The 10325-nt window shown below is 52.6% G+C and overlaps 1 protein-coding gene across 2 annotated transcripts; it reads right to left on the reverse strand.

The window, feature by feature from the left end:
* Positions 1-200: 200 nt before the first annotated feature.
* TNFRSF13B (TNF receptor superfamily member 13B) lies at positions 201-9730 on the reverse strand. 2 transcript variants are annotated; one of them, XM_044980822.1, is made up of 5 exons: positions 9365-9730; positions 6768-6886; positions 5359-5475; positions 4533-4751; positions 201-620 (listed from the first exon to the last, which is right to left on the reverse strand). In XM_044980822.1, the coding sequence occupies exons 2-5, from the start codon at positions 6874-6876 to the stop codon at positions 346-348; spliced, it is 720 nt and encodes a 239-aa protein (XP_044836757.1). In that variant the 5' UTR covers positions 6877-6886; positions 9365-9730; the 3' UTR covers positions 201-345. The 2 variants fall into 2 exon arrangements, with proteins under 2 accessions (XP_044836757.1, XP_044836756.1); XM_044980821.1 differs by having other exon boundaries at positions 6768-6908.
* Positions 9731-10325: the final 595 nt, after the last annotated feature.

Genomic DNA, 10325 nt, shown 5'->3' on the forward strand with positions numbered 1-10325 from the left:
ATTGCTTTGAAAAGCCTGATTTAATTTTTGGTTCCACTGACACTAGAGTCTTAGAAGAACCTGGAGAGGTCAGGTTAGAGGATATTGTGATGCTATATGGAAAGGATGCAAGAGACTTTTATGGTGAGTGCATAACAATCATGAGAATTTTATTTCCATAGTAGAGGAAAATAGTGACTGTCCACAGTCTGTTTCCATGGTATGAAGGTAGCTTCTATCGTGATTGGCAGGCAAGGTACAGTTGTGTTTTACTGAAGATTGAGAGCAAGGATCATATGCAAGCAGCTTTATTCTGAGTGTGGGGAGTGTTACTTCTCTCCCTGATCACCGCATCGCTCAATGAGTTCATGTCATCGGTGTCTTCTCTTGTGCTGGGGAGCATATGATTTTGAAATGGCCGTCCTCAGGGGCGGGGATAGCCCCAGCACTTCCTGTGCTGGATATCCCAGCCAGCGAGGCAGTAGCCCTTGCTCCAGGATGATAGAAGGAGCTGTGACATGCTTTGGTCTCCTGCATGGCAGGCCCTTGTTCAGGGAAGCAGAAGCCACAGGTTTCCACGGGCTCTGGTAGTCTGCTCCCGATGGAGCCACCTCCAACGCTCCCTGCTTCCACTAAGTGATCTGTAAAGACACAACCTGTATTAGAGCAAAGGTTCCCAAGGGGCAGGTGCCACATCTTTGTAGGAGGCTGGCTCGTGTCTTCCTCCCCTTCCATGTGTGATCCTGGATGGAGAGCCACCTCCTTCGTGACCACACAACAGCCCTGTGACTACAGCAACTGCTGACGGGGAAGGGCAGCATTAGGAAAAGGCCATGTACTATTGACTTCTTTAAATGAGATTTAACAGCTAGGAGCAAGGAGAACCAGTGCCATGTGATGCTCTGTCGAACACCAATGGATGGGAGAATGTACAGGGCTTGTCCTAGGACTGGAGAGGACATCCATTTCCTGCCCTGCCTGAACCAAAGCCTGGTGCATGGTGTGTGTCCTGTTGCCTTTGAACAAACTGAGTAGCTGCCTAGGTCTAACCCCAGCACCTTGACTTTGTGTAGAGATGTAGAACTCCAGAAAAGCCAGAGCTCTGCTGCGGGGGCTGAATCAAGTAATATAGTCCCCAGATACAGGTGAGTGACAGTGGTGATGGGGGTTATTACAACACTACTAGGAACAGAAATAACTTTGATACTTAAAATAGTTGTACTGCCCTTTGATTGGCCATTCCTGCTGCTGAGTGTGCAGCTTGAAAACTGCAGCGATGTGAGAAACCGGAGTGCAAGTGACTGGCCTCTTGGTCCATTGTCCAAATGGAGCGAAACGCAAAAAACCGCCCCACAGCTGAAAGAATTCTCAAAATGAGACGGGCAGAGCATTCCGTCCTCGTCACCTAGGATATTCTGAGGACGAAGGGGAATAATATTTGTTGTTCTGAAAATACAATAAATTTCCAACCTGAGGGGGGCCCTTTAAAATCAATCCCTGGTGCCACAGTGACCTCAGACAAATGCTGATAGGAACGTTACGTTTCTGCACTGAAAAGTGACCTAAAAGTGACCCATTAGGTTGCATGTTTGATTTTCCATATCGACGAGATGGAAGGGAGAGACCATCAATCTTAGGTTTTTATCTGGCCCCCATCTCTGGTGCATCTGAGGCCCTCATGGTCTTTTTAATGAATGTATCCTCACAACACCCCTGTGAGGCAGGGCAGAGCTGTTATCCCCATTGTACAGATGGGGAACTGAGGCACAGAGAACAGGGCCCAGATGGCCTTATGGCAGCGGTTTTCAAACTGTAGGTCAGGACCCCAAAGTGGGTCACAACCCCGTTTTAACAGGGTCACCAGGGCTGGCCTAGAGTTGCTGGGGGCCGGGCCGAGGCCCAAGCCCCACCTCCTGGGGCCAAAGCCCAAGGGCTTCAGCATTGGCCCTCCGACCTGGGGAAGTGGGGCTGAGGCTTTGCCCCACCCCCGAGCAGTGGGACTTGGGCTTTGGCCCAGGGCTCAGGCTTCGGTCCCCGCTCCTGAGGTCGTGTAGTAATTGTTGTCAGAAGGGGGTCGCGGTGCAGTGAAGTTTGAGAACTCCTGGGCTGAGGTATTTAGGCACCGAACTCCCATTGCAATCAGTCTGAGTTAGGACTCAGATCTGTACAGGTCAGCGCTCACCGTCGCTCCATGAGCTGATTTAAGAGCCTAAATCTCATTTTGAAAAGGAGTTTAGGCACTGAGAGGTCTAAATCCCAGCAACACCTAAATATCTTTAAAAATCTGGGCCTAAGTGACCGGGCCAAGGTCACACAAGAAGTCTGTGGCACAGCAGGGAATGGAACTGGGTCTCCTGAGTGCCAGGCTAGGATGGTATCCTAAATTACCATCAATCTGGTACTGGAGGAGAACCGTTTCCAATTCTCTTTTCCTTTCCCTGCCCTCGGGTGCCTCTCCCTAGTCTGTTTTCTCTCTCTTTCATTCAGCTGCTTACTCCCCAGGACAGGGATCTGCCCGTCCTGTGTCTCTCCAGGCCATCAGGAACCAAAAGGGTGCTATTTTGCCCAGCGTATTTTTCAAAGCAAGGGCCCACCTGCCTGTAAACAGGCTGGCTCCCTGCTCAGCCAAAACTACATGCAAGTCTTTAGGCCCTGAGCCTGCAGCTGCCCTGGGCCTGGATCTGCCTGTGAAGCCCCTGATATTCAGCCTGTGGAGTGGCTGGCCCAGCCAGCCCCTAATGAGCAAGTGGGAAGCCACTGTTAAATTAGCCCCAGTGCAGCCAAATCACTGCCCTGACAGACCTGTGATCATTATCAAAGGACAGTCAGCCTTGTTTCTTGATTGGCTGGCTGATTAATTAGAGACACTTATTTTTAACTACCCCTCATTCCTGGGATTTCACCAGCTGCCTCCTAGCCCTTGCGGGAGAGCCCAGGACGGCTAATCAGTGGCTACACAGCTCTGCTCCTTTGAACGGCAATGCACAGTCCAGCCTGGCAGTTGAGGTTCTAGTCCCACCTCTGCCATGGACTTAAAGCTCTCTGGGTCTTGTTTCTCCAGCTGTAAAATGAACCTCACATAAACAATGTTTAATATTCCTGAAGTGCTTTGAGATCGTCAGATGCATGGTGCTTTAGAAGATCAAAGCGCTGTATTAGCTTGATTATTCCTAGACAGCAGGCTTAGCTTTAGGTGCCAATTCTTTTTTTCATGCCTGCTGTTGTACAGTTTAAAATACAGCTACAAGCAGCGAGCTGCTGTGGAACGGGAGGATTGCGTCAGGATTGTACGGCAGCTGCAGGCCTGGAGAGCCTGAAACAGTGCTGGCTTGGCTTGCATAGTTCAGCTGACAAGCATTTCTGTGGCAGCTGTCCCAGGTGTGCCACAAACCACCTCGTGCCCATTCTGAAGAGTCTTCTTTTTACCTGTGGTTGCACTTTGGTAGCTGAACGCTGGTGACTGGATCATGTCCTATGCTAATGTCCTCTTTAATGAGCATTAGCAGTTTAAAGGGCTCCAGAGAGTAGCTTGCATTAAACACCCAAGATCTCAAAGCCTTTACCAAGGTGGGTACAGGTATCACGGAGGTACAGAGAGTCTGCATCTTGGCTAAGATCATGCACCAAGCCAATGTCAGAACCAGGATTAGGCCTAGATGTGTCTACAGACATGGCCTGCAGAGCTGTAGTGTCTGAGCACCTCACAGCCATTAATAAATGCATCTGTATAATGACCGGTCTGAGGTGAGGAAGTTTACAGGTGGGGCTCTAGGGCCCTGAGATTGGGACTTGCCCAAATTCACATAGGAACTCTGCAGCAGAGTCATGAATTGAGAGACAGGTGCTGGTCTCAGTTCATTACTTTAACCACACGACCATCTTCCCTGGTCTCTAGGCTCTTGGGTTCACGGCTAATCCATTGGCCTGTTCTGCTAGGGAACATTCTTGAACGTAGTTCTGGATGCAATTCTCTGGCCTGTGCTTGGCAGGTCAGACTAGATGATCAGAATGGTCCCTTCTGGCCTTCCCCTCTGTGAGCAAAATCTTTTCAGAGGCTCACGAAGAGATGCACTTAGGGGACAGGTGAGAGAACTCAGCATTAGGCTCCCAGGACTGACCCATGTCCAGAAACATTCTCCGCTCCTGAGAAGCAGCACACACCCTTCAGTGGCCTGCCTGGTTTGCAACTGTGTGACATACTGAGATAGTACACAAGAACTCAGGCCTGTGCCCTAGGAAGGACAGTACCCTTGATACCCTCCTCCTCCTTTCCTCTACGGTACATGACTAAGAGCTTAGTCACGTCTTTCCTCCCTTTGGGGCACGGAGTAGCAGCCAGAGAGCACCCGTTCATCCTATAATCATTCCTCTGGCTGGTAGCAGGTGTGGAACGCTGTCCTCTTCCCAGCCAGAGAGACTGCAACAGCATGTTCTTTGGTGTCTGAATCTATCTCCCAGCTCAGGTGTGTTAGTGGCTACTCCTAGCCATTCACAATCTCCCCCTCTGACTTTGTCCCATAACCTCTCCCTTTTCTCCAGCAGCTGGTACTTACCTTTTGAGGAATCCTCTCTCTTGTGGCAGGTCCCAGGGGTGGGCTGGCAGGAGACCTCTGCTCCCCTCCTTTTGAAGTGGGTCCAGCCCACCAGCAAAGAGCAGATCACGGTGCAAAGGCAGAGCGCCAGCAGCAGGTAGACAACCAGCCATTGGTCCTGATCACTGCCTAGCTTCTGCTCCAGAGCAGCCATTCTGGATGAGGTAGTTACCAGTTTATCTGAAAATCAAACACAACCATGTTGTCCAGGGCAGGAAGGGGTTCATTGCCCTGGGGAGACAGCAGTCAGATGAAGACTCTGAACCTGCCTTGGAAACATTCCTGTCTGCAGGGGTGTCCCCTTCCATGTGGCAAGTGGAGCAGCCCTTGTTCTGTTCAGCTTCACCCCCTCTCTATGTAAGCGCCTTGCAAGGCTCTTCCTCCCCCAATGGTGTGCAATTCTTGAGGATATGGAGAAGTTCCCCACCAGCACCCCTGGCCCAAGGCAGCACAGCAAGGTGAGAAGTACCACAGCATGATAGATCCAGCAAACAATAGTGCAAAACGAAGAAACATACAAAGGAGGAGGGGGAAACACAGTTCTTGGCAGGAGATGGAGAGCCAAGGGCAGATAGCACAGGCTGAGGGAAGAGCATGCCCTGGTATTTCCTTCCCCACCTTCCTAGCTCATACAGTCTGGGGCCAGCTGACATCTGCCCAGAGCAAGGGACAGAAGTTGCACCTTGGCCCTCAGCTTTAAATGTCCCCAAAGCAAAGCTTGCATGAGCCCGGAGCCTGCATCCCACCCTCCCCGAGAGCGCTCGCCAGGTGCATCCCGCAGCCTTACTCTCACAGAACGGGAGACACTGGATTGGGTGCTGCCCACAGATGCCCGAGCAGTTGATGCATTTTCTCAAGAGCTCGTCGTAGTAGGAGTCAGGTTGCTTGATGCAGTCCATTGATGCTGGAGAGTGGAGGGGAGAGAGAAACGCATCCTGCTCAATACGTCGCGAGAGGAACTGCTGCTGTGGGCGAGGCTAGAGCTACGCGCTGGGGCCTGCTTACAGGGGCTGGGGTAGCCTTGGTATCCGAGCAGGGCCAGTGCTGCCAGTTTTGTCAGGAGACTCGCAATATTTGGTGTTTTTTTCTAAAGCCCCAGCACGGGAAGACAGGAACATCTAATAAAGTAAAGGCCTAGGCCTCATGGGCCAGAGAACAGCCTGAAACTGTGAGCCCAGGATGACCTCAGAGATTAAAAACCTGAAGGCAGAAGAAAAATCTTCCAAAGGTTTTGTTTTTAGAGTCCTAGAGTTTAAGGCCAGAAAGGTCTCCCACATCATCCTGTATATCACTGGCCGAAGCCTCCCCAGCATCTACACACTAAACCCCAAACCAGAATTAGACCTAAGGAGTGCAGTCCTCAGCAGTACAAACTCTTCTGTGCCACAGGCAGAGAATGGGAGGGGCTGAGGAGACATCACTCTTTAGTTAATAACCAGGTGCTGGTTAAACACCTGGGGCAGTATGGGAAATCTGCCCTGGGGGTGTCCCATCCAGACGCAGGTGCTGGTGAGCTCAGGGCCCCCTGCCCCCTCACTGGAACCTGTGGGCTGCTGATTATCATTCTAGTTTTAAGATGCAGATCTCACAGAGCGAGCCTCTTCCCTGCACAGAGGAGGGGTGAGCAGCTGCGGGGGTCTGCAAGGAACGGGCCCTGAGAAGGGGGATCAGCTGGAGCTGTGGGACAAGGAGCAGATCTCCCACAAACTGGTTCCTGGGGCATGCTGGGACTGGCTGAGCCAGCCATGCGGGTGACTGTCGCATTTCCCTAACCATTCTGGCTTCAGATACTTGTCTGACAAAACTACTCAGTTGAAGCCAATGCAGAGCTTTGACTGACTGAGATTTTTCCAAGTGCCAGTTAGAAGCTGGACTTCACTATCACCCCTGTTGCTAGCTGCTCCTTCAGAATTGCCCTGCTTCCTAGCAGCATATTGGCCCCCAGCCTCCCTGTTTCCCTCAGTGGGAAGGCACCGGCGCCCAGGGGTGAGGGCTGAGTCCCTGTGTGTTATCCAAAAGCCTCTACACCCAGCCCCTTGCAGTGTCACGCTGTTAAAGTCCTTCAGCCAAGTCACCTCCCTGTTGCAGCCCAATGGGATAATACAAATGTCTGAAGACAAATGCACCCACATGCCAAACGTGGTGCAGCGCCCAGTATACGCACGTGGCTGGCCAGCCAGCTCCCTAGGCACTCACCGCAGAAGGTAGTGCATCTCTCAACCCTGGGCCGATTACAGGCAACTCTGCAGGAGATGCATTGGCACAGGAGATTGTCCCAGTACTGCTGTTCTGTGCAATTGGTCATGGCCTTCCACCTAGGGCACATCAAAAGCATGTCTGAAAAACAGAAGGGAACGGGGGGAGATCTGAAGACACCCCAAACCTGGCAGCCTTGAGTGCTGGAGAGGAGTCACCTGGTTAATTAGCACAGAGCGTGTTTGAGCAGTGGACATATTCTCCTGCGTGGGCCTTAGGGACGAACATGTGCCCATCCCTTGTGTGCCCTAAGCCGCCAGCCAGGCGTTTGTCAAGACTGTAAGACTGGACAAAAGGAGTGTTCTTGGGGAGTTGTTCCAGAGTCAGATCAACTGAGGGCCTGGAGCTGCAACCACCCATCCCCTGCCTTTGCTTATTCCAAGGACAGTCCAGGCTATGACACTGGGGAGAACGTCTTGATTCCCATGGCCACCCCTTCCTATTCGCATCCTCCTCGGGATTTAGATGAGAAGGGCCCAGAATCACACAAGTAGTTAGGCACCTACTTTCCATTGATTTCAGTGGCATGGTGCCATGCCTCCCTTGCTCCGCTTTGTGAGCTGCACTGTGTGTGTGTGTGTGTGTGTGTGTCTCAGAGAGAGAGAGAGGCTTTTCATCAGTGTGTGTGAGAGAATGGCTTTTCGTCAGATATGATTGAACACGTGCAGAAAGGGCTAAGCTGCCAGCAGGAAAGGTTTGGCATGATGAAGATGTGAAATTTACAAATAGGAAGGGCTTGGCAGACAACCATGTTCAAGTGAGACACAACCAGCCATGCACTTTTGTATCACTGGGGCCCATCAAACTGCTCTAATGCAGGAGGCTTGGCCTGCTTCCAGGGGACCCAACAAAGGGCAGAACCGGGGCTGTGGATCTGAGCAACGAGCTCCCAGCGATGCTGCCAAACAGAACTGGGTTTTAATCACACCCAGGGTCAGCTAGCTGAGGAGTGGGGCCCTGGACCCAGCTGCATTTGCAGTATCGAGGAGGCCTGGATCAAGCATCTGCTTACCTGTAAAGGTACCAGACCCAAGGCTGAGGGCAAAGAGCTTGCTGGTGTTCCAGGAGCTTCCCCTTCCGAGGTGCTCGAGGCCTGATTCTCCGCACCATGCGCCTCAGGGTGCCCATTACATCAGAGACAAGTGGATGTAAAATGCTCCCATTCTGACAGGGTGGAGTATTACCCCTGCTTTGCACAACTATAAACTGCACAAGGTGAAAGGCCGTGGAGAGCCTGACCGGATCATCTTCAACGGCAAATACAGTTGTTCGCATTCCTACTGGAAATTGTTTCTACTTAAATAGAGACTGGCCAAGGAGCTGCTCTCCAGAGCGGGCTTGGGCCCAGGGGGCCTCTGAGCTCATCAGCTCTTCTGGCAAGAAGCTGCCACCAAAGAGCCGACGCTTCGGGTGTGAGGAGAATTCCGCCCCCTTGAATGTGACAGTGACGAGGGCTGGATGGTGCCACGTGGGCCTGAGATTGTCCATGTGCTTCCGAGATCATGGAGGGGTCCAGCCGGAACATGAAGCCAAAACCACATGGGTGATTCCGGATGCCGCAAGCTGATCTCAAGCCCCCGGGATACTTGGAAAGGGTTTGGCTCTGAGGTTGTGGGTTTGGCCCATAGTTGCTGTTCTAGTGCCTGTCTTTGATCTTTTCTCACCCAGGTAGGTCCTCAGTGATAACAAACGTGCGGCTGCTTCTCTGAGCGGCCTGGCAGCACAGCTGGGGTTTTCAGTGGTGCAGCCACACGGCAGAGCTCAGCACCTCCTCCCTGCCTGGCCTGGGACTGTGGCTTCCAGCATTCACAACACCCAGTGTGCAAACAGCTGCTTGTAACACACCACTCTAGAAACCTGCTGAGTTTGTGTGGCCTGAGGGGGGGCCTTTGACTGGGGATCTGCACCATGGTAACTACCACCCTGTCTCTGGGGCCCTAGTGCTCTGCCTTTCTCCGGTAGCTGAGCTGGGGGTGGAACCCAGGATGCCTGACTCCTCATCTCCTGCTCTATCATCTAGTCGCCAAGGGTCCAAGTCTTTCCAAGCTCCCTGGGTGCTAGGTACCCGATGGTTTGAAAGAGGCACTCACAGCACGTGGGCCTTAGCACCGTGTTAGCAACCCCTCGGTGCAGGCACTGAGCCCGATACAGCCTGGCCATGTGCAGCAGGGTGGCACCGTCCTGCCTCTCTTGAGGAAGAGACGTGAAAGGGCAGAGCAGTGGACCCGGTTTCACCTCCCCGCTGTGGACGAGCAGGGGCTACGTTCCCCTCCCATCTCTTGTATAGAAGCTCAGGCTGGGTGCATTCTCCCCCAGCCTCCCGAGGGAGCAGTAGGTGGGTTTTCAAAATGGCAGTGGAGTGTGCACGCAGTTAAATTAAAGGCTACCAAGCCACTGAGGCTGCCTTCCCCTCCGTGCAGGAGATCTTACCAGCCCCATACCTCCACGGCCGCCCCATGGCAGCAGACTCTGCTGTCCTCTGCCCACTCCAATCCCAGCCCACTCCCCTCACCCATCCTGCTGGGCAGGATACTCACCCTCAGTCTCGTCTCAGGCCAAGTCTAGTCTCCCCCAGCTCCTGTCATCTCACTGTGAGCTCCAGCCCCTGAGCCTGCTCATTACTCACGAGGTTTATTATTAGAGTTAGATTTGATTAGAGCCTGGGCCGTGTGTTTCCTGGGGTTTCCCCACACATTCTTTCTACGCAAATTAACCTGACATGCGAATAATCGAGTTGACTCTGGTGGGGCATCCCTGGGCCAGATGTGCAGTGGCCACAGAACCTCGGCAGGCCTTGGCTTGGTGCCGTGTGGTGGTGGATGTGAAAACGCCAGGAAGAGAGCGGATGCAGCAGCCACAACTTCATCAATGGAATTCTGCCATAAGGCACCTCCGGCACATGGGCTTGGTAGTACCCCAGAGTCGCTAATTCATGGAAAACAGCTCAGCTGAACCAGCAGGGGACTTCTGCTGGAGGCACGTCACACTACCCTGGCATCTCCGTGGGTCGGTCGGTCTGTCCATGCTCTGCTCCCCCTGGGTCAGGAACCAAACATGCAAAGAAGAGAAAAAACAGGAGGTTTTTCCCCCCAGGAAGGGATGGGAAAGGGCGGGGGGGAGAGGTTTCTTCCACCACATTACAAGAAACATTTTCTCAGACTAAAATTACCATAGAATAGTGCATCTTTAAAAGACAACAAAAGGGGGAAGGTCTTGCTACGTGAAGCGCACTGTGCAGCAGGTCTAGGTAGTTGGTGCTGATCAGGTTGTATTCCAGTGCAGTGAATTGGTACGCTGAGGCCTTGTGAGTGCTGGGAATGTTTCTCTACAATCTCCTATGTTTGCTACCTCTGGTCCAGCTCCGCCAGCGGGCATCAGATGTTCCAGTGCTCTGTGCCCCCAGCTGCAGCCAGATTTTCAGCAGAGCTCAGCATCCACTGGGCCACTGACTTGGGAGCCTAAATGGGAGCTGAGCTCTCTTGACAATCCAGCCTATGA

Source organism: Mauremys mutica, chromosome 11 (assembly GCF_020497125.1).
Source record: "Mauremys mutica isolate MM-2020 ecotype Southern chromosome 11, ASM2049712v1, whole genome shotgun sequence".
Lineage (NCBI taxonomy): Eukaryota > Metazoa > Chordata > Testudines > Geoemydidae > Mauremys > Mauremys mutica.

Excerpts from the sequence above, each read along its gene's own strand:
- TNFRSF13B (XM_044980821.1), bottom strand. The coding sequence starts at position 6,906 with ATGCTTTTGATGTGCCCTAGGTGGAAGGCCATGACCAATTGCACAGAA. Across the intron at positions 4,752-5,358 it reads GTGTCTCCCGTTCTGTGAGA|ATAAACTGGTAACTACCTCA; the intron begins GTAAGGCTGCGG and ends TTTGATTTTCAG. Across the intron at positions 621-4,532 it reads GAGAGAGGATTCCTCAAAAG|ATCACTTAGTGGAAGCAGGG; the intron begins GTAAGTACCAGC and ends GTGTCTTTACAG.